The following is a 25,013-nucleotide window of genomic DNA, read 5'->3' as shown; positions in this document are numbered from 1 at the left end:
TCAGGGTTGTAAGACCAAGCTCTGTGTTGGGCTCTGTGCTGAACATGGAACATGCTTAAGATTTTCACTCTCCCTCTGCCTCTGCCCTCACCCTTAAAAAAAAAAAAAAAAAAAAAAAGAAGGAAAAAGAAAAAGAAACAACTACCAAAGTATATGCTTCATGTATAGGCATTGCAGCAAAATCCAATTCCTAAACCCGTTCATCATTTAATAATAGAGGTTGAGGGTGGGCATTTCAATCTCATTCTCAGAATATCTCAATAAAACTTTATCCCTGCCGAGCCATCAGACTGCTGTGTGATAGAGAAAATTAGGATATTTGGTTTCTGTTTTCACAAAAAATATCACAAAATGGATGATGGTTGCCAGAGTCAGTGGAATTCACTATTGGCACTACTGGTTCAATAACACATGCTAGATGAGTGTTTTCCTCAGTGGACCTGATGGTGGATAATACAGTGAACATCCATAGCTTTAAATACACTACATTTTCACAACTTTTGTAAATTTGTTCAATAAATATTTTCCCAATGCATTGCTATTAGTTTTTATTACATTTTAGCAGATTCCACTTGAGGTTGTACTGATTCAGTGTTTTAATTTTTTTTCGAAAATATTCTCACCTATAGTCAATCTGCAAACTGTTCATGTAGGTTAGCTCTTCAGTCACTTCAACACAGCGTTGGATCCCCAAATCAACAACTGAGTAGTATTGGTAACATCTGTTGATTCATCAAGAGGCAAGGAAAACCAATGAAAAGCATTTGCCTTGTTTTTTAAATGGCTATTGAAGCTGCTCCAATGTCTTTACCATTTCAGGCCATTGTTCTTGCCAAAAGGTAATAATCTTAAGCAAGTTTACTTTGAGGACATGATGTAAGTCATATCACTAAGTGATTTTCCATGCTGGGCTAACAAATAAACCACTCAAACTTTTTTTAAATTCTTAATCTTTTTTTAAATTGAAACATATATAAGGGACATAAAATATTACATTAGTTTCAGGTATAAAGCATAATGAATCAATATATGTGCATATTGAAAAATGATCACCACAGTAGGTCTAGTTAATAGCCATAGAATATTTTTCTTAAGGAAACATTAATCAGTTATTAGAGTTGTCATGCATACCCAGAATATAATACAGAAAGTTAGAATATAACACACATACTTTGCACCTCGGCTATTTAAGTCAGAAGGTACTGACAGACTATACTGCCTCAGTACTTTCATTTTAAATACCTCAGACCATTACATTAACTGTAATTAGAGACTTTAGGTGAGTCAAAATATTACTTAAATATTTCACTTATTTGGGAAAGAAGCCCAGGATAGGTCTCAAACCCGGGTAGTGTGGCAACAGCAGCCTTTCGGAACACCATCCCCTCCTAAATATACTGAGCCTCTGGATGGATTTTTAGGAAATACCCCAATTTTCATTTCTTATTTCTTAGGGCACCAGAGGCAGCCCAGGAAGAACAGGACTGGTTGGGTCTCCAGGTCCTCGAGGAGCCAAGGGGTCATCAGGCCTCCCAGGAAGCCCAGGCGTCCCAGGCCCAAAGGTATTTTAAAGTTTTCTTCTGATAGATGAGCAGCACCATTGACAAACATCTTGTCCCTGAGTTCATTGGCTAGGTCACAGGATGGTAAGATTAATGGTTTTAATAAATTTGACCAATAGTAAAAACACATTAGGAAGAAAAAGAAAGTGTGTGGCCTGGACATTCTCCTCTCCTGTGATAAACACAGTGCGTATAATTGCCAGAACAACTCATTAATTCAGTATTGGCAATGCTTTAAAAGATGCTCTTTGACTCATTCTGTTTCTTCTTTCCTGTCATCCTCTGTCTCCTCCTAAAAAGAGAAATCTTATTACTTCCAGATACATACTTTCTTAGAAATACTTCATATTCCTCTGAATCTGAATCTACCCAACAGTTCATAAATCTGATTAGGAGTAGAGCTTATTTCTTAGAGTCAAAGTGATCATCTTTAAATCTTGCATTAACACTCATTGAATGGAGTATTGTACATTCAATAAGGCTTTCTAAGCAAAACCTGTTTTAGAGCTATCTCAATGCAGAATTAACCCCTACAACCAAAAGATGACTCCAGTGTCTAAAGCAATTTTATAAAAGCCAGGGATTAAGATGTTGGCACCCTCATCGTTATCACCTCTTAATTTGATTTTCATAGTTTCAGTTCTACAGAATGTTCAGGTATTCTGACCCATACGGGTAAACTGGAAATGACTCATTCCTTTCCACCAAAATTCAATATAGTTGACCCAGTGCTAAAACCAGAAAGTGAAATAAAATTCCTATCTCTTAAGTATGACCTGACAATAAGAAGGATCTGTATTTGTCAAGTCCCAAAGCTGTGTCTTTGTTTCCAGACAGTGAAGGATAATATGATAATCTTAAATAATCTTTGATCAAAATCAACCAACCTTCATTTTTTATTAACCTAACTCTAAACTCCTCCTGATGATTATTTTTAGAAGTGGTGTGAAAGATATTACAACTTTCATTTCAAAAAATAAAATAAAAATGAATTTAGAAAACCCTTAACTTTTACAAACAAAACAGCAGTGCTTAAATATATTTTTAAAGTGACATTTGAGGAGATGAAAGGAATATATATGAAAGGGAACCTTGGGAAACAAGTACTAGAAATTTCTTAATGATAGGATTGAAAAGATAACCATGGTAAAAGCCAAGGTTCGCACACTTCAGGAGACCCTGCTCAATTTCTGGTATCAGCTGAATCATCTCTGTATGGTGAGGAAAACACAACAAAGTAATACTGATTCAAATAAAATACAAATTCCATGATATATAAACACCCCCCACACCCACACCACCTCTCACCATTCTCTCTTTAGCCCAACTGTCCTTCCCCTTTCCCTCTTTTTTCCACACTTACGACCACATCTCTGAAATTTCCTTTCCCCACTGTTACGCCTCTTGCTTATTATAATCAAACATTACTTGTGTGAAAAATATTGGTAGGGAGAATGACCAAGCAGAATTTGATTTCCCCAGTGCCTTGTACTTTTGTCTAAGGATGGACCTGTATAGGGGTTTCATTTAAAACACAGTATGCTTATAGATTCTAAAGTCAAAATCACCTTTTTTTTTTTGTCCATAGGGTGAACAAGGGCTACCTGGTCAACCTGGAATTCAAGGTAAAAGAGGTCACCGAGGAGCACAAGGTGATCAAGGACCATGTGGAGATCCTGGTCTGAAAGGGCAGCCTGTATGTGCCAACTCAGAAATTCACTAAGTATTATTATTTTACAGGCCAGGCCACCATTGCATAATAATGATTATCCTATCCATTCACATTGCAGGGAGAACATGGTGTTCAAGGTTTGACAGGTTTCCAAGGATTCCCAGGCCCCAGAGTATGTTTACACATTTTCTGCTATTCATCAGAAAGATGTCGAAATACCAGTATTTAGTCTCTGACTTGAGTCTTTGACAACCTATTTCCTAATCTGCAAAATTTCCGTTCGTAGAGTTACATATTTGAATTTTGAAATTGAATATTAATATAAAATTTTACATAGGTATATATTTTCCTACCAATTTTAAGAGTAACTCACCTCTGTCCCCTCACATTCCATTTTCACAAGCATTTTATTTTGAAAATACAGCAAAGTTGAGAGAATGAGTAAAAATCCATATACCTCTTACCTAGGTTCCACCATAACTTTTTACTTGACTTGCTTTATTGTGACTCTTATCTAACCCCCTCTCCCTCTCTGAATTCATTTTGGCACACTTCAAAGTAACTTGCATAGTTCAGAACAATTCCTCCATAGTACTTCAGCATGAACATCATTAACTAGCCGTTTAATTAACGTTCCATTTTTTAAGAATCAACTCAATAGATTATTATAAGATTACTTCACTTGTAAAATGTTCATATAGAACGAAAGATTTTGACTTTTTATTTTTATTCTATTTTTAGGGTCCTGAGGGAGATGCTGGCATTGTTGGAATATCAGGTCCTAAAGGTCCTATTGGACAGAGAGTAAGTGTAAAGTCATTCTACTTGCCGGGAGATTGTGATTCTTTGCTTATTTTAGGAATTAGCGTTAAGAATTCTAAAATTAATATACTCCAAATTAAGAACTTAATAAAATTACTTTAAAGATAGAAACTCAAGGGCGCCTGTGTGGGTCAGTGGGTTAAAGCCTCTGCCTTCGGCTCAGGTCGTGATCCCAGGGTTCTGGGATAGAGCCCCGCATCAGGCTCTCTGCTCAGCAGGGATCCTGCCCCCCCCATTTCTGCCTGCCTCTCTGCCTACTTGTGATCTCTGTCTGTCAAATAAATAAATAAAATCTTAAAAAAAAAAAAAAAGATAGAAATTCAGTAGATCCCATGCAAATGTTCTTAGCCTTTTTCACTTCATATATTAATTTGAGCAAAAGACCCTAGAGACCACCCATCTTCCCTGTTCTTAGTTTAGAAAATACATATCAGAATTAATGTTGATACTGAATAATGTATTTATTGACTCACATTAGGAACAAAAACATAAAGCAGTTTCGTGTTATATGCATTAATGCAACCAGAGACCAGAGACCACCCCCATGCACCACTTGGAGGAGGCTTGTCTAGGACCAGAACTCCTCACACCACACTTTGAAAAATATTTCCCAATAGCTATGTTTTCCCAACTCAGGGGTAGCTATCCCTGGAGAGTGATGAGGAACTGCTTAAAGAGTTACAAAGGTTGGTGTCTGAAGAATTCCATTAGCTATTTAGTACTTAGAATTGCAAAGTGTAGCAAATATAATAAGTAGGGATAGATAAGCCATCAGCAGTTACTGGTTTTTGGTTTTTTGTTTTGTTTTATTTTGCTTTTTGTTTTGTTTTTGCTTTCATTAACCAGTCTCCTGATTGATGAGATGATCTGTAAAACTGGGAGAAAAAAAAAGCGATAAAATGTCGAACAGTGGTTTGACTGTAGCAGTTGCACCCCCTTGAGTAATAGCGACTACAGGGACAAAGGTGGAGACAGCAAAGAGAAAAAGGAAAGTGGTCCAGAAGCAGGAGAAAAGAATCTCGAAGAACTTTACAGCTGAAAATCAGTGTCTTGTGCAAAATATTAAATGAACAGTCAAATTTTTGAAATCCTACACTTCTTCTCCAACTCTTACAATAAATTATTTTCAGTAACACAAAGGGCAATGTTACCCTGAGATATGTTTAAAGACCCACCTCAACATTTCTTCAGGTGCAAATTTATTAGTTATTTTTATGATTTCTGAAGAACCGTGGAAAGTTGGTGCTTTTATATGAGCCCCAATTCTTGATTATGCGCAGGTGAGTTATATGTGGAACACCTCCTCTCTAATAAATACTGCTTTTAAGTTCTTACATATATTAAGTTCCCTACTAATTAAATCCCTTCATTGTAGTTTTATTAAGCTTTCTCAATTAATTAGTCCTTTCTTGATATTTGGCTGCCTGCCTAACATCTGTCCTAAGCAGAATCTTACTAGGCGCTGGGTTTCTTCTGTAGGCCAGGGTCTGAGTGCTATCCTGCTTTGCAGCTCCAGAAATTTTATCAGTTCACCAATAATAAAGTTCTGGTAACTGCTCATGAATATTAATTTATAATTGCAATATCTTTTACTGAGTCATTATAAATTCAAGTGAAAAGTCATGATAGGCTAATAACTTAGCAAAAAAAACTATTATTACCAGTGTTCAGTCTGTGTCCCTTCTCTCATTTAATCCTGATAAAAATCCTGTGAGAGATGCCATCATCCCCATTTTTCAGATGGGGAAACTAAGTCTCTGAAAGGTAATTTGCTCAAGGCCATACCTGGCTAGTAAGTAGAAAGAGCCAAAATCTGAATCCACAGCTGACTGGCCAAATAATACATTATGAGGTATATAATTAGAATATAGAATGGATATTAAGTGGTCTAGTAACTAGTTCTTGCTCAACAATCAATAAATCAATAAATACTAGATGATTAAATAAATTAATTGAAGTAGGAAATCTGGATTAATTTTTCTTCATTTCAAAGATGTTGTTGTGTAGTTAACTGAACCAACCATTAAAATCATCAGGGTCACCTGGGTGACTTAGTCAATTAAGTGTCTGACTCTTGGTTTCAGCTTAGGTCATGTTGTTAGCATTGTGAGATGGAGCCCTGCCTCATGCTCCATGCTGGGCATGGAGCTGGCTTAAGATTATCCCTCGCCCTCCTCTGCCCCTTCTCCACTGTCTCTCTCTCCCTCTCTAAAAATATAAAATATATAAATATATATAAATATAAAATATATAAAAATATATAAGTATAAAATAAATAAAATCATAACACCTTGTCTTTCAGACACATTTAGATAAGCATAGACACTGTTTTTTGCTGTTTGGTCTACCATTTTCTAGAGTTCATGTATACCTCTCCGTTCTTTTAACAAATCACTATTTTAGAGTCAGATCATGGGCCAGTTCATTAAATTAAAGCTTTGTTGACTTTTTTTTCAGTGATAAACCAATCTAGGGCTTAAATTTGATTAGTTTATGAATCAACTCTCTTTTTTTTTTATCGTGTTATGTTCGTCACCATACAGTACATCATTAGTTTTTGATGTAGTATTCTATGTCTTGATTTGGTTGTAGATCTTTGAGATTTGGGGACCATATTTACAAATTACCACTTAAAGTCAGTCTTTGTTTTTAAAAGTGATTCCATTAGATTTACTTTTATAGTACCAGCTAATTTCTCTCATTATAAGCTATCTGTGAATAGACTTTATGACATAATGAGCTCAATTGCTAGTATTTTCTGTACCATGGCAGGAGTCGGATAAAGAGAAAGCCTATCAGATACCTACATTTAAGAATTCAGGTTAAGCATAAGCCAGAAAGACTGAAATTTGCTGCAAATGGGAGTGGGAGTAGAGGTTGAGGGAAAATAACTACAAAAGGTATTTTGTATTCATAAAGACATAGTGAGTCAGACAGAGAAAGGAAGATACAGCATGATCTTATTTACGTGTAGAATCTAAAAAATAAAACAAGCCAAAAAAAACTGAAGCAGATACATAGACATAAGGAAACAAACTGTTGGTTCCTAGAGGAGGGGAGGGGTTGGGGGGAAGGAAAAATGGGTGAGGAGAATTAAGAGGTACAAACTTTCAGTTATAAAATAAGTAAGTCCTGAGGATGTAATCAGTACGATAGGAAGTGTAGTCAGTCATATTGTAATAGCGTTGTATGCTGTCAGATAGTAACTAGACTTAATGTGGGGATAATTTTATAATATATAAAAATTTTGAGTCACTGTGATATACACCGGAAACTAGTAAGATATTGTATGTGAGTTACACTTCAATTAAAAAAAAAGATAGCTTCCATACATAGTTTGGGAAGAATTACCAGACTGAGCTTATTCAAGGTTATCTTCATAATAACAACTTACAGTTTCAAAATCATTTTTCACATTTAAGTCTCAAAATGGCTCTATGATACAGACAATCATATTTAACAGATGGAGAAACTGAAGTTAGTTATATATGATGCTCTTTGTTTCTTTCCCATACCTTCTCTCAATTCCATGCTGCAAGTCACTCAGACATCTCCTTCAATCTCCGTAAAGAAAGTTATTCAAAATTTTGCTCATCATTCTATGTATTCTTTTTTATGTAAAGTACTTGCATTTTTTATCTAATAACCCACATGTAAAATGGCATCGGTAAGGTTATCACCACGCAAAAATTGTATTGCTGATTTAGCAGTTTGTTAGAAATTACACAGATGTAACTCTTCTGACAGGAATCTGTAATAATATATAGAATTGTGTCACATACGGCAAATCAAAAGTACTATGATTTCTTTTGATATTATTAGATTTTCTACTAAAAACTGGAATTATGTGGACATGGACTATTTTACTGTTACACAAGAAATTTTCTAGAATTTTTCTGCATTTCTGCACTGACTGATTTTCTTTTACCTCAACAGGGAAACACTGGCCCCTCTGGCAAAGAAGGTATAATAGGTCCAACAGGTAGAACTGTAAGTTTGTTACAATATAGGTCTTCCTTTTCTTTTTCATATTCTCGTTTTTCCCTCTTTAATCCTATTTCTAGAGCAATCCAAAAAGGATTACTCTGGGTATTTGAGAAGCCAAGGGCAAAATTTTCATCTAGAAGGTGATTCCTGAGAGCTTAGAGACTATACGTGTACTGAAGAAGGTGTGTATAGTGAGATAAACACGAAAACTGGAATTGAGAAAGGAAAGTAGACCTGGAGCAGGGGAGAAGGGGCTGAGCACCATGAGTATAGAGGTGATCCCTAAAGCAATAAAAAGAATCCGTTTCTGAAGGAGAAATTGTAACAAAAAAAGTGCAGACAGTCAAGATCCGAATCTTTGGAAGTGCCCACACACTATAAAGAAAAGAGATAGTTTGTGGGAATACCAGGAAAAACAGAAAAGCACAAGGTTCAGCTAGATGAGTTTCAAGTAAGGAGTGGTTAACAGTGATCTTTAAGAAAATAAATTATAGTAGAAGATAAAGCACAAACTGCAATAAGGAAGGTAGTAAATATAAATATTTAATAACTTTTCTCAAATTCCTATACAGACTTTTAAAATAGGTATTATCATTTCTATTTAAGACATGGGGAAACAGATTAGATTTACAAAGATTCACCTAGTTAATTCAAGGTGGTACAGCTAGTGAATTACACAGCTCTTTCTGCCCCCATCCAAGCTGTGTCTGGAGAGGACACTGAGACAGTTAGTAGAGGCCAGTACCTTCAGAAATCTGAATATGAAATAAAACAGAAAAATAAGATAATGGTTGGCAGAGTGGTCAGGGGAAAGTTTTACAATACTAATAGTAGTGTAAACATACAAGAGAAAGAACCCAGTAGGTAGGGACAAATTGAGATTTGGAGAGGAAAATGGTATTCCCTGCATGGAATCAATATTTTTTTAATCCTTTGAAAGCATTATAGGGAGAGACGCGGAGTCTTAATATATAAAATGGAACTTTGTGTATAAACAATGTTCTCTTTGATAAATTAGGGAAAAATTTCCCACCAAAACTGTTGACTTTTTGATTTTGCAAATGAAAAGTGTAACTCAACATTTCTCTAGATTTTCAGCACTTACCACTCAGAGCTATATAGTCTAAGTGGGAGATTGTAAGTGAGAGAATTCTCTGATTTTGGTAGGTGGTTCTTCAGCAAGCTAAGAAACACATACTTGTGATTACTGAATAATTCTCCTCTATCAAAAAATGTGAAATATTAATTAGTCAAGGTAATGATAATAAAGAAATGGCTCAATTAAAATCACTTTTATGTATAGCTAGTTCTTAAAGATCCTTATGATATTCACCAGGCCCATCAAATATTTTCCAAGTTCCATTTTTTCCATTCTAAGAAGAATCTTCTAAGAAAAGTCTACTATGAAAGAATAAGCATTTGAGAATGGCAGATACTTTGTGAGAGATAAAAAATATTGGTGGGGGATGAAAGATATGCTTTTCCTGCTTTTCCGAATGAGGAAACATTACCTTTAAGTCATTGTAAATGAAACTATATGGTAGCACAAAGGAATAAACAAATAGATGAGTGTAAATAGGCTAGAGCCCAGAATTAGATCTCAGAATATATAGGAATTTAATTATAACAAAAATGATATATCAGGATGATTGTGGCTGTTAAGTTAATAGGAACCCTGAATCAAACTGGTTTTAATAAGGAAATTTATATCACATTATGGGAAGCCCAGAGGGGTTCAGATTTGGTTAATTTAGGAAGGGCTTCAGATTTGGTTAATTTAGTGACTCAATCATGTTATCCAAGACCAGGTTCTTTCCATGTCTCTACTCTGTCATCCAGAGTGTTAGCTTCATAATGAAGTTTCTATAACTGTAATTTCTCAGCAATTAAATCCAGATATAATTATCCAAAGTGAAAACTGATCTACAGCCCTATCTTGAGAAAAAAATAAAGCTTTTTTCCAGAAGTCTCCCATTGCATTTTTCCTCATGTCCATTGATCAGCCACATGCCCATTCGTATACCACTGACAGGGGAGATGGAATTATTTTAGTCCCACTGTTGCTGTAAGAAATTGGAACCATATTTCACCCAACTTTTTTTTTAACCTTTTTTTAAGACTTTAAATTATTTTAAAAAACTTAGAAAGCTAAAGTGTAGCTTTAAGGTTGAGAATACCTTTTATATAAGAAAGGAAATCCTAAAACTATATAATAGAACAGAATATGTGTTCATTTAAAATGTTTTAAATTTTGAATGGGAAAAGATTCCATAAACAAAATTAATATAGGTTGGGGAAAAGCAATTGCAAAAATATACAAAGACTTCATGTGTAAAGAGCTCTTACAATTTGGTGTGAAAAAGATAGAAAACTCAATAGAAAATTGAAAAACAAATCCAATAATTTTTTGGAAAGATGCTCTCCTTAGAGTAACAGAAATGCAAATTAAAGTAATAACAAGATATTACATCTAACCTCTCAGAAGGGGAATAGGGAGAACAGAAGTAGTAGAAATGTGAATTATAGCCCTCATGGAAAAAGATATTTGTTAAAATATAAGTGCATATACCTTTTGACCAATCAGTTCCACTTAGAGAAATTTGTGCAATAGAAATTAAGCACTCAGTATACACTAAGCAAAGTTTACAAAAATTTTTTTCACAGTACTGGATATATTAGCAAAACTTGAAATCCCATGTTCATTTGTAGAAGAATGGGTGTGTAAACCGTGGCCTAGCCATTTCATAGAATACTATGCTACTATTGAAAACAACCAGTTATATCTAGTTCAGCTGCCTTGTGGCTGCTCACGATGTATTGTTAAGTGTGAAAAATATGATGCATAGAAGAGTATATATCAGTTTTATAAAATATAACCAGTCACCCCATACATACATAAATATATTTGTCAATATTTGCTTAGGAAAAGAGGTATGAAAAAAACGTACATACCAAATTGTTAATACCGGGCTAGAGGTGGAATAGGGCATTAAAAACAAGTTCTATAAAGGTATCTTAACAATTCGTTTCTGAAAGTTAATATCCCAGTTTAAAAGGAGTTAAGAACAATCAGGAAACACAGAAGAACTGATCAATAGTGAAATTATGAGATCGTCATTTTAGCCTGCAAGATTAACAAAGAATGATAGTACATGGTGTGTGTCAGAAGTCATAAACCCCCATATTGTGCAGACATGCATGCTTACTCAAATAAACTTTCTGGAGGACAGTTTTTATAGAGTACAAGGATATTTGTTGCAATGTTAGCATGACCAAAATTAGAAATAATCTAATAGGAAATTCAGTAAAAAGATTATTGTTTATTAAGCACTAAATAAACATTATAATTGTATGAAAGAATGTGGATTGATGTGGAAAACACTCATAACATATTGTGAAAGTGTAAATTCAGGTTTCTGAAAAGACAAGTAGTACTATCTTGTTTTTAAAATAAAAAATACATATGTAATTTCCACAAGGATGAAAACAAAAATACTAACAGAGATTTTTTGAACAATAGGTCCATCTAGTAACAGACTATACTTTCTCTTCAAGTGTACATGGAAAATCACTGAAATAGACCATATTTTGAATCATAAAAAAATTGTTTACTAAATCTAAAAGAACTGAAGTCACACAAGGTATGTTCTCTGGCCATAATGGAATTAAAGTAAAAACTGGTAAACTGGAGAGATAATAAGAAAATCTCCAAACACTTGCAGATTTAACCATGTACTTCTTAATAATCCATGGATCAAAGAGGAAATCTCAAGGAAAGTTAGAAAATAATTAAAACTGAATGTTCTTGTGTACAATATACCAAAGTTTGTGGGATGTAGCCCAGAAGGAGGAATAGAGAAAATGAAAGAAAAGGAGGACATCACCCTAGAAACAAGGTTTTCAAAGGCTGAGGTAAACAAATATTAGAAGAATTTAAGCTGGTAAATTCCCTTCTAAATAGCTCTGTATCTGATTATCAGATCTGCTGTTTCAGCTTCACTGAGTGCTTGTTGTCCCTGTCTCACTTTGTGCACAAGGTGATAAATCAATACCTTGTTTTTGTTTGTGTTTTGCTTTGCTTACCTTAGGGAAAGGAAACTAGAATTTATATAAATTTGCTAAAGAAGGCTAGCTAGATAGAAAAAACAAAAACAGAGGTTACCGTGTTTCTATATATAGCCTCAACCGCATTTGGTAAATAACTGTCAGTAGCACTAAAACAACATTTTTGGTTTTCTTGTAGGGACCCAGAGGTGAAAAAGGCATTAGAGGTGAAACTGTAAGTTTAAATTTCTGGTTATGTTATCACTTGTCACTAGGTTATCTAGGCTTCATAAAAGCAAGGACCTTGTTTGGGGTTTTTTCATGATTATGTCTCTAATACTTGTGGAATAAAAATAAAATTAGAGTTTTCAGGAAGTAGAATTAATCTAAGTGGTACATTGTCATGGGACCTGAGTACCGCCCCCCCCAAACATGTTTAAGAGCCTGCCAATCAAATTCTTCCCAGGCTCTGTGTGAAATGGCATATTTGCCTTGTCGAGCATCAGGCATTTGCTTTGTGAGCCTTCTACAACAGTCCTGGAGTGAGAGCACCACCAAGTTGCCTTGGCGGGGGAGTAGGGGGTTTTACCCACTACGTCCAGTCAGTGCCCAAGAGGTGCCAAGCAGAAGCAAATCGTTAGCTTTGCAGCCAATTGGAAACAATTGTGGGAGGGTGGACAAAAGGTACATAGCACGTTCTGGCTCTATATGGCTTATGCTGGCACTATGTCCTACTTTTCTGGGATGCCATTTCCCCCAGTTAAAGAAGATATTTTGTAAAGGGGCCACTTTTCCAGCAGAGATTCTGCTGAACTTACTAAAGTACCAGCTTAAACAGAGCGCAGGCATGGAGTGAAACCAAGTACAGAAGGCAAATAAGAATAAACTTGAAGGGTGCCTGGGTGGCTCAGTGGGTTAAAGCCTCTGCTTTTGGCTCAGGTCATGATCCCAGGGTCCTGGGATCGAGCCCCACATTGGGCTCTCTGCTCAGCAGGGAGCCTGCTTCCTCCTCTCTCTGCCTGCCTCTCTGCCTACTTGTAATCTCTGTCTGTCAAATAAATAAAATAAAATCTTAAAAAAAAAAAAAAAAAGAATAAAATTGAAGGTCGCAGAAAAATATTGCTTAATAAGTAATGAAATTATATTGACAGCTGACATTTTCTCTTTTCACTAAAGGGTATTCTTGGGGCTCAGGATAAATAAGTTACAGTTATGTTAATTAGCTGAAGAAGGGAAATTGAGTGATTTTAGATAGTCTAAGAATCCCAGAGGGATCAAAATAGATTTTTTTTTTAAGATTTTAATTTTTTTTAATATAATTTTTAATTTTTTATAAACATATATTTTTATCCCCAGGGGTACAGGTCTGTGAATCACCAGGTTTACACACTTCACAGCACTCACCAAAGCACATACCCTCCCCAATGTCCATAATCCCACCCCCTTCTCCCAAACCCCCTTCCCCCAGCAACCCTCAGTTTGTTTTGTGAGATTAAGAGTCACTTATGGTTTGTCTCCCTCCCAATCCCAGATTCTTTCATTTATTCTTCTCGTACCCACTTAAGCCCCCATGTTGCATCACCACTTCCTCATATCAGGGAGATCATATGATATTTGTCTTTCTCTGCTTGACTTATTTCGCTAAGCATGATACTCTCTAGTTCCATCCATGTTGTCACAAATGGCAAGGTTTCATTTCTTTTGATGGCTGCATAGTATTGCATTGTGTATATATACCACATCTTCTTGATCCATTCATCTGTTGATGGACATCTAGGTTCTTTCCATAGTTTGGCTATTGTGGACATTGCTGCTATAAACATTTGGGTGCACGTGCCTCTTTGGATCACTACGTTTGTATCTTTAGGGTAAATACCCAATAGTGCAATTGTTGGGTCATAGGGCAGTTCTATTTTCAACATTTTGAGGAACCTCCATGTTGTTTTCCAGAGTGGCTGCACCAGTTTGCATTCCCACCAACAGTGTAGGAGGGTTCCCCTTTCTCCACATCCTCGCCAGCATCTGTCATTTCCTGACTTGTTGATTTTAGCCATTCTGACTGGTGTGAGGTGATATCGCATTGTGGTTTTAATTTGTATTTAATTTTAAGGGGCGCCTGGGTGGCTCAGTGGGTTAAGCCGCTGCCTTCGGCTCAGGTCATGATCTCAGGATCCTGGGATCGAGCCCCGCATCGGGCTCTCTGCTCAGCAGGGAGCCTGCTTCCTCCTCTCTCTCTCTGCCTGCCTCTCTGCCTACTTGTGATCTCTCTCTGTCAAATAAATAAATAAAATCTTAAAAAAAATAAAAGATTTTATCTTTAAGTTCTCTCTACACCCAACATGAGGCTTGAACTCCCAACCCCGTGATCAAGAGATACATGCTCTACTGACTGAGCCAGCCAAGTGCCCACCCCGAAACAGATGTTTTTAATTTGCAGAAGCATGCCCTTCATATTTTCTCTGGGGACTTACTCTAGCAGAAAGCAAGGATGACTGCACACAGTGAAGTCATATGCCCCAGGAGGAGTGGAGACGGGAAAGGAAATTACTAGTGAATGAATTAGAAAACATTTGAGGGGTTGGGACATGATAGTTGTCTTTAAACATTTGAAAGGAAGAGGAAGAATCTGTAGAATATGAGTGACTCTCCAGGATATATTTTAAATTGCTTATTTCCATTTCTGTGCTTAGCTCCCTGAGAGACAGTGAGCTCCATAAGAGTATGAAGTATATTTAATACAACCTAATTTCCAGCCTGTCACACAACTTAGCACATAATTTATACAGAATAGATACCATTAACTAAATGGATGGAACATTAAGGCTGATTTCAGCTCAATATAATAATAAGCTAATATAATAAGGAACAGCTTTATTTTTTTAAGGTTTATTTACTTATTTTAGAGAGAGGGGTAGAGAGCATAAACAGGAGGGGCAGTGGGAGAGGGAGAATCTCAAGCGGACTTCATGCTGAGTGTGAAACATGGAGCTCCATGCAGAGCTCTCTGAGCAGCGTTCCAAGCGGGGCTCGATCTCAGGACCCTGATATCACAACCTGAACTGAAACAAAGAATCTGCCACTCAACTGATGGTGCCATCCAGGGTCCCCAATAAGGGGACTATTTTAAAACAAGATAGTTTTGCCAAGATAGTGAATGCCTGTCAGTAGAAGCCTAATGACTATCCTTCTTAAGCCCCTTCTGAGTTACTGGACTGGTAGTCCTCTACTGAGTAGGGAACTAGAAATTATACATCTAAAGCCCCTTGCAGCTCTAAGAGTTTATGATTCTAATAAAAGAAAAGTAAGTAGACATCCCATAAAAGAACAAAGAAAGGTACAGAATATAAAGAAGAGTTTTTTAAAGTAGAGGCGAGATCGTGTCAAGTCTGATTCTTATTCTGAATCCATGTAAGTCTCCCACTCTTCATCACTGGCAGTGTTGTCCAGATCGCCCTGATGTCTCCCTTGGTCTCCTGATTTCTTTGTGTTCCTTCCACTTTTCCCTACTACAGTTCCTTCTCTGTAGCAACTAAAGTGATACCATTAAATCGTAAACCAGAGTATATCACCCTCCTCTTTAAATTCTTCCTATGACTCCTTCTTGCATTGAGAATAAAGTCTCAATTCCTTACTTTAATCTACCATACCCTACAAGAATTAGCCCCAGTTTTTCTCTCCAGACTCATGATGTAACTCCTTTCCCCTTCCTACCACACTTCTCTTTATTCTTTGGAACTGCCTTCATTTTACTTAGAGAATTCTTTCATCTGCTCTCCACATGGCTGGTTCTTATCTCATTCTTCAGGTCTATGCTAAAATACTATCTCCGAGAAGCCTTGCATCATCATTTAGTCTCATTATTCCTGGTCATTCTCTTTCACAATATCCTGTTTTGTTTTCTTTCTAGTAGTTAGCAGTATTAAAAATTATTTTTCTGTCTCCTCTGCTAGAATATAAACTACATGAGATCAGGGAACTTTGTCTAATACACTGGTTATCAGTATCCAGAAAAGAATCTACCATGTATAGGTAATATTTGAGAAAAGAATTAATAACTAAATGAATACTATTCTGTAAAATTAAAAGTCAACAACTATTTTCTGTTATGCCTGGTAAAGTAGCATTTACTGACAACTACTTATTAGTCTTTTGCTCTGTAGATCACCATAGTTCCTTTCATAAATAAAGTGAAAACTCCTAGTACACAAGGTTGGGGGAGGAGCCGAGTGGTATTTAGTATAGGCAATAAAATTAGCTGTTGAAAAAAGGATTAACTGGCACATTAGAATTTACTGGTTTATCCTGGGGTTTATTGTTGATTAACTAGTACTAAGTATCTTTTTATCACTTCTTTCTCTTTGATCCCACTATGGCTTAAGGAACTTTAAAAAAGTAATCTTTTAATTCCTAGAAATCATCAGCATCAACTTTATAGAATGTACAATTTAAACCATACTCTGCTTTCATCCTATGGAAAAGCTTAATAACATTTCTGATATTCTCATTAGGATTTTTTTCAGTATTTTCTGCAGGTTTGTTTTCTTTAAGGGAATGGTTTAACTACCCGACTACCTAAAGACTTTTAGTTAATTATTATGTTTCCAAATATATCCTCAAGGGGGTCAACCTCAAGTAATATGGGGCCTCCCATATGCCCAAAATGGGACATTTTTGGAATGAATTTTTATTAGCCAAGATCTATTATATTGAGACAAACATGATATATCACTCTTCATAAAAAATAAGAAATATAAGAATATATCAAGCAGGCTTTATAAATCTTATTTTTAAATCTTCCATGAAGCTGGCATAAGAATTTATAAAGCTATGCCATTTTATACTAAGACCAAATCATTATTCAATGCCTTAAAAAAAAAAAGTTACAGCTCATTATACAGTATATGAAATATATATATCTTTTAGGATAAATTTGGGTTTCCTGGCTAGGAAGCTTTTATGTTCTACAATTTAAAGTTACAAACTCCAGTATTGGTCCCAAATAGGTCCTCTCCACTGCTGAGAAAGTTGTTTCTGTATTGCTGTATATTAAAGAGTGACTTTTTTCTTTCTATTTTATATGTGCTCCATATCTGCCTGCCTTTGGTATATATATTCTAAACTGAGCCAGAGTTTTATGACATCCTAGGAAGGCTTCCTAGCATATAGCATGTAGAAATCTCTCCTCTTCCCCTGCTTCAAAACTATCATGTTAATGCAAATTAATCTTTAAAAGTTATAAAAATTTTCTGGTTTCCATGAGACACCAAACACTTTCAGAACATGATTAATTTATGAAGTAAGTAATGCAAAAAAAAAAATCACCAGAAATAATAATTAGTAAAAAAAAAAATAGAATTTTAACTCATAACAAAAATAATATCCTAGTGTCAATCATCTGAAAAGGGTTTTAACAAAATGTCACAACTTGAAACATATAGCTTAAAGCCACAGAAGTAGAAAAAAATAGAGAATAATCTCAGCATTTAAATTTTTAGATTAGTTGTCTCATTTTGTAGCATATTATTTAATGAAAATCAATAAAATGTTAAAGAATACAATTGACATTTTCTCACATACTACCTCTAAGTTCATGTGTCTTCACAGTTCTTGATTAGCAGAATTATCTTATTTGCCTCCAGTTTGAAAGTGAGGAAGATGCCTTATAAGGAAAAGCTAAGTTATGGGAAAATATTTCTTAAATATTATCAAATTAAGAACTTAAAGTATATATGTATATGATTTTTAAAATCCATAGATAGCATAATTCATTCAAATATTATCAAACTCTTTTAATTCAAGGACATACTTCCTTACATTCATACAAACTTCAAATTTAAAATTCCCAACTTGTTTCGATAAGTCAAGCAGAGAAAGACAACTATCATATGATCTCTCTGATATGAGGAAGTTGGTGATGCAACATGGGGGCTTAAGTGGGTAGGAGAAGAATCAATGAAACAAGAAGGGATTGGGAGGGAGACAAACCATAAGTGACTTTTAATCTCACAAAACAAACTGAGGGTTGCTGGGGGGAGGGGGTTGGGAGAAGGGGGGTGGGGTTATGGACATTGGGGAGGGTATGTGCTTTGGTGAGTGCTGTGAAGTGTGTAAACCTGGCGATTCACAGACCTGTACCCCTGGGGATAAAAATATATGTTTATAAAATTCCCAATTTGTATGCATGTGACTACCTTCTTTCTTCAAATACAACATATGAAGGAGAAAATTGATAAAATGTTTGAAAAATCACAATTTTAAAGTGAGTCTTAAGGATATTTATCTTCACCAAACCTTCTTACAGTTGATATAGCTGAGATCCAAATGTGCAACTCACTCAAGGACAGGCAGCTAATGAGGTACAGAGAAAAGATCACAGTCCAGGTCTCCCAATTCCTGTAACTATTGCACTTTTCTATTAATTATAGTGCTTCTCAGAAAATAAGCTTTAGGAGCAACTTGATAAGAAGATGGTATAGACAGACAGATAGATGCCTCTCACCTACATTAAGAGTAGCTCAGCCATTTATATGGCAGATTCCACATGAGTAGGTTCTTAATTTGTAGTTATCCTCTGTGCCTTATTATTCACTGATTCCTTATAAGCATATTACTTCTAATAAATCTTATTTAATATTACTAAATTCCCAATTAAACCCTCTAAATCAGTGGTTCTCAACGAGGAGCCATCCCCTGCCCCAAACCACACATATACCACAGGAGACATTTGGCAATATGTAGAGACATATTTAGTTGTCACAACTGTGGAAAAGGGAGAGTTGCTAGTTGCATCTAGCAAGTAGAGACTAGGGATGCTGCTAAACATCCTATAGTGCAAGCTTCTCAATCTATAAATGAGAATAAGGAAACTCTGTATACCTAAGCCTGCCTAAAGTGAAGATTATGAAACTAAGTCAAGATTGCATTTATATTACAGCAAAGTCTAACATATTCAAGTTCAAGAATGTGCACATATCAGTATTTTTAAAGAATAAGAAAAAATATGTTACCTTTGGAGGATCAAATGTAAATTCTGGGATTAAATGGAAAGAGTGTCTATTTCCAATAGTAGTGCTTTGACTATGGCCAAATTATCATTAGAAGCATTCATATTAATTTTGTTTCCCTTTAGGAAAGTAACACAGACAATCATAGTTTTATTATAAACTGCTTCTATTATAAACTGCTTTAAATACTTTTTTCTATAGTATCTAGAGAAAGTTACTTTTTCTTATTGGTGAGCTAAAGGAATAGAAAAGAACTAATAAATGTTATATTGTTATAATATTTTGTTTTACTTGGCTAATTGCATCATTCTATGTAGTTGTTTTCTTTTTTTTTTTTTTTAAGATTTTATTTTTATTTATTTGACAGACAAAGATCACAAGTAGGCAGAGAGGCAGGCAGAGAGAGAGGAGGAAGCAGGCTCCCTGGCTGAGCAGAGAGCCCGATGCAGGGCTCGATCCCAGGACCCTGGGATCATGACCTGAGCCGAAAGCAGAGGCTTTAACCCACTGAGCCACCCAGGCGCCCCAATGTAGTTGTTTTCTTAAAGTTGTTTTGCCCTGTCTTGTTTGGTTGCAAGTATTTCATTTGGTCACATTTACAATGACTGGACTTGTTTTGGTTAACAAACTAAAAAGAAATCAATAAAGTCAGCATAGAAGTAGCTTCTTCCTTTTATGATAAATTCCTCTTTCAAAGTCAAAGATATATGTTTTGTCCTGAACCACCAGTGATATTTTGCAAAATATCAAAATATGCTAAGTGGGGTGAAATGTCAACTGTTTTTTTATAATGTTGCTCCAGAATGGAGATACTTACACAGCCAAATTCATTCTGAGCCTGTATATATTTAAAGGTTATCTCCAATATAACATTTCCGTAATTTATCATGCAGCTTCTGAGGTACAAGTTTCATACATTCTTTATTGTAAATTGTAATCATAAATCATGCAAACCAAGAAATGTCCAGCAGGCATGGTACTGGAGTTCTCTATCATTTTTAAGTTACTGTTGTTTGCTCTAGTTGTCACAGGATATTTAGAATCAATAGCTCCAAGCAATACTTAATATAAATCAAGTATAACATCAACTTTATTCAAATCTAAATAATTGTGTTTTGTCATCTGAACATAAATTGTGTTTTGTCATCTTTTAACCATAATCTGAATTTGACTCAATGTCGTCTTACCATTCAGTTGATCATCAAATAAATGAAATTTCGAGCATTCTTTTTTTAAGATTTTTATTTATTTATTTGAGAGAAAGAGAGAGAGGGCACAAGCAGGAGGAGGGGCAGAGGGAGAAAGACGAGCAGACTCCATGCTCAGCAGGGACCTGGATGGGGGGCTCAATCCTGGGACCCTGAGATCATGACCTGAGCCAAAGTCAGATGCTTAACTGAGTGAGCCACCCAGGTATCCCTTTAGCAGACATTCTTTCTCTCTCTCTCTCTCTCTCTCTCTCTCTCTTTTTTTTTTTTTTCACAAGCCACTTTATTATTTTTTTTATTAACATATAATGTATTATTGGTTTCAGGGGTACAGGTCTGTGATTCATCAGTCTTACACAATTCACAGTGCTCACCATAGTACATACCCTCCCCAATGTCCATCACCCAGTTATCCCATCCCTCCTGACACCCTCCCCTCCAGCAACCCTCAGTTTGTTTCCTGAGATTAGGAGTCTGTTATGGTTTGGCTTCCTCTCTGGTTTCATCTTGTTTCATTTTTCCCTCCCTTCCCCTATGATCCTCTGTCTTGTTTCTCAAATTCCTCATATCAGTGAGATCATATGATAGTTGTATTTCTCTGATTGACTTATTTTCTTAGCATAATACCCTCTCTTAATAGTGATTACTGTTGTTTCATTTTGAAAAATGTCAACATAACTCTTCACATTTTATTATATACATTTTAATTGTTCTAATTTCTAAATTAATACAAGTTAATTTTAATATTATGCATTCATTCAATACAATTTTCACACACCTGCTACAAAGTAGTCACTATTCTTGTTCCAGAAAGTGCGAAGGTGACTAAGACACTCTTAAGGGTTCCTAAGGATTTTCCACCATGTTATGTACTAGGGAATGCAGAAGTGGTTCCGTTGAGCAGGAGAGAGATGGTGGGGGAGGGGTGAGCAAGGTGGGTATAGAGTTTTAACTCTAAAAGAGGGATTAGAGTTAAACAGATAGGGAAGGTAAAGAAGAACATTCCTGGTCAAGGAAATAGCACATGCAAGAGAAAGCATGTGTGATGAACTTTGAAGATTCAGAGATCCACAAGTAGTTGGTTATATATGGAGTATAGGTGTGTTTGGGTGAATAAGCAGAGGTGAGGCCCAGATCTTGAAGAGGAGGCAGGGATGTACATTGATTAAGAACATATACTTTTTTATCCAGTTGACCAGTTTTATCCTAGCTCTGACCTGTATTTGCTGGTTGCCATTCTCTTAACTGAAATATAGCACACAACTTAGCATATAGTTCTCAGAAAATGAGCACACAACTAAGCATGTAGTCAGTTCTCAGTAAATAGTAGCTATTACTGTTAGGAAGTTTATAATTTCTAGACAATAAAGAGCCATGGCATAATCTTAACTAAATAATGACCTGATTAGAGTTCCATTTTATAAATATAATTAACATAGTAGAGAGAATAAAGTCAGGACCTCAGATTAGGAGTACAAGCAACATGTGATGCCTTAGCTAGGGCTGCTACAACAAATTGCCATAGACTGGTGGCTTAAACAACAAATATTATTTCTCTTAGTTCTAGAGGCTCTGAAGTCTAATATCAAGATGTTGATAGGTTCAATGTCAAGTGAGGGTCTTCTTCCTGGTTTGCAGATAGCTGCCTTCTTGTTGTATCCTAATATGGTAAAGAGAACATTTCTCTAGGTCATTACCATTCATAAGGGCTCCACATGATCTGTTTACCTCCCAAAGACCCTACCTCCAAATGCCATCACATTGGAGATTGGGGCTTTAATATATTAATGGGGATGACACAAACATTCAGTCTATAGCACATAATTAACATTAAACTAAGTCACTGTGAAGATGGAGAAGTAGTATTTTGGAGAGATTTGGAGGTCAATTCAACAGTGTTGGGTAACCAAATTATAGGTGGATGTTGAAGGAAAAGGAGGTGTCTAAGAACACTAAAGTTTCATCTTTGCTGATAAGGTGGAGGGTAGGAATAACGAGAAAAACATACTTAGACAGTATTAACATTTTTAAATGTTGTATTTCCAATTGTTTGTTAAAACGAATAAATTCAGTTTCTAGTAATATCAATAAAACATGAAAGTAAATATCCAGCTTGTTCATGAATGTGTATGATAGTTGAATACAAAAAGGGTATGACTTCAAAACAGTAAAACAACTTTGAATCTTATGACCTGCCTCACATGAAAGGCAATGATAGAGGTTGAATCTTAGTTGTCTTGTTTATATCAAACCAAAAGCATAAGATACATGTATTGTGCTTTGTCTCCATTTCTTCTAGGGTCCCCAAGGGCCACGAGGTCAACCAGGACCTCCAGTGAGTGTATTTACATTTATATCTGTTTACTGTTGATGCTTATATGCCTTGCCTGGTTTGAGATCTCTACTGAAAAATCCTTTTTTAATTTGTCATGTTATAGGGTCCACCTGGAGCACCAGGCCCAAGGGTAAGTTTTCTTGGTTTTGTTTATTTTATCTTAGTATAATATATTAAAGCTTTTTAAAGCTTCTTCTAACTCCCTGTTAAAAAGTGTTTCTCCTCCCTACCTCTGGTCTTTTTGCTAATCTGATATAGAGTCTTCCCAACTATAAAAACAAAATCTAAACCCTAGATTTGTTGTTTACAAAATAGGGATGATCTCTTACTTTCTTGGGTGAATTTAAGTTTTGTTTTTTTTTTTTAAGATTTATTTATTTGAGAGGAAGAGTGGGTATGGGAGCAGAGGAAAAATGAGAATCCCAAGCTGACTCCCCATTGAGCACAGAGCCTGACCCGGAGCTCAGTTCCATGATCATGGGATCATGACCTGAGCTAAAATCAAGAGTTGGATGCGTAACTGACTGAGGACCCAGGTGTCCCATGAGTTTTATGTAAGATGTAAAGCACACAGCACAGTGCCTGGCATAAGTGCTCAATAAAATACTAACTCCTTCCATTTTTCCCTACTTCAAGTTCTGGCTCTCCTTTTTAAAATGTTCTTTTTCTACCGACCAGTAATCTACTTCTTGGGCTTTATATGAATTCTTCTCAGTTACTGGTGGCTATAGAAGCCCTCAGACTTCTGTACTTGCTTGTTATCTATGACAACCCTGAGCTCTCTACCCCTATCTTTGAAGCAATGCTTCTGTTGCCTCATTATCAACTGTTATCTCCTGGACTCTAAAGTTCCAAGTTTGGTTTCCCACATGCTGTGCCTTTACTCTACTACTCAGTAATCTATTTGTCTTCCTGCTTCCTCCAAGAGGTCTCCTCCATCTCCAACCTTCACCGATGCCCACTCCTATGGCAACCTGGTCAAATACAGTGATCCTTGTTCAGATTTCCTGCTAAAAAAGGTCCACCTACGTTATCCCAAACAATGCCTAGTCCTGTGCTTTCTAGCCTTACTTATTTCCACATGCTGCTCTGATGTTGTTTGGATCTTTTGACAGTTCTAGTTGGCGGATCACTGTGGTCTATTCTGAACAGGCCAGGAACTCTTCATTTCTCTCAGCTTTTCATCAGGGCAAAGAATAACTTTCAAGCAAGATGCTATAGTAAGATTATCTCCTTGGAGATAGGAGATTCATTCTCCATGATTTTTAAAAATTACTCCCCATTTCTGGCCATCTGACTGGGGGACTGAAACCTTCCCTGGCATGAACATCAATAGGAATGTCTTTCTTTTTTTTCTTTTTTTTAATTTTTTTTTTAATTTTTAAAATTTATTTTCAGCGTAACAGTTCATTGTTTTTGCACCACACCCAGTGCTCCATGCAATCCATGCCCTCTCCAATACCCACCACCTGGTTCCCCCAACCTGCCCCTTCAAAACCCTCAGATTTTATTTATTTATTTGACAGACAGGGCTAAGCAGAGAGCCCGATGCAGGGCTTGTCCCAGGACCCTGGGATCATGATCATGACCTGAGCTGAAGGCAGAGGCTTTAACCCACTGAACCACCCAGGTGCCCCAGTAATGCCTTTCTTTAATCTTAAATTATTCTCTACTGTGGTCTTCCTCACCACCCCTGACTCTCCACAAAGCATGGATTACAAGTACCTTCATCAGTTTTCTTCTCATTTTATAATGACTTTGATGTAAGTCCTAAAAGACCACTGACAAATTAGAGATGTTTAGTGAAATTTTTCACATTGAAATACCAAACTTTGTGGCACCATAGCCCTGTCTCACTTGGAAAATATTTGTATGTGTTCCTATACAGCCAAAATGAAGTAGCGTGAGAGAGTTTTGCCCTGAACAAAATATGGATAAGAATATATTCTGGGGCGCCTGAGTGACTCAGTGGGATAAGCCTCTACCTTCAGCTCGGGTCATGATCTCGGGGTCCTGGGATGGAGCCCCACATTGGGCTATCTGCTCAGCAGGGAGCCTGCTTCCCTCACGCTCTCTGCCTGCTGCTCTACCTACTTGTGATCTCTCTCTGTGTGTCAAATTAATGAATAAAATCTTTAAATAAAAAAAAAGAATATATACTTTGAGGTATTATTAGGAGGATTAAATAAGAAAATATATGTGCTTGTCACATTGTAGATAAATTTAATAAATTTTAGTTTCTTTATTTCCTTCTTTTCTTTTGTCTTCTTTCTTGGTCAGTATAAAAGCCGGTTCCTTATAATATCTTTCTGGGATTTGCACAGTCTATTGTAGGAAGTGGCAATGTAACCCTGAGAAAAAGACTTCTAGAGCAGAAGT

The 25,013-nt window shown here is 36.0% G+C and overlaps 1 protein-coding gene across 1 annotated transcript in view; it reads left to right on the top strand.

Moving 5' to 3' along the window:
* Window positions 1-25,013, top strand: part of COL24A1 (collagen type XXIV alpha 1 chain) — a gene marked incomplete at its 5' end in the record, with an annotated part of 325,357 nt that overhangs the window by 274,239 nt on the left and 26,105 nt on the right. The window contains 8 exons of the mRNA XM_082688569.1: window positions 1,455-1,562; window positions 3,151-3,258; window positions 3,353-3,406; window positions 3,976-4,038; window positions 7,993-8,046; window positions 12,287-12,322; window positions 22,599-22,634; window positions 22,738-22,764. Coding sequence (XP_082544695.1) covers window positions 1,455-1,562; window positions 3,151-3,258; window positions 3,353-3,406; window positions 3,976-4,038; window positions 7,993-8,046; window positions 12,287-12,322; window positions 22,599-22,634; window positions 22,738-22,764 — 486 coding nt within the window. The remainder of the gene's footprint in view (window positions 1-1,454; window positions 1,563-3,150; window positions 3,259-3,352; window positions 3,407-3,975; window positions 4,039-7,992; window positions 8,047-12,286; window positions 12,323-22,598; window positions 22,635-22,737; window positions 22,765-25,013) is intronic.

This window comes from Mustela nivalis (genome assembly GCF_964662115.1).
Source record: "Mustela nivalis genome assembly, chromosome: 10".
NCBI lineage: Eukaryota > Metazoa > Chordata > Mammalia > Carnivora > Mustelidae > Mustela > Mustela nivalis.
The sequence above is the reverse complement of the archived record's forward strand: the minus strand, read 5'-3'. Positions and strand labels throughout refer to the sequence as shown.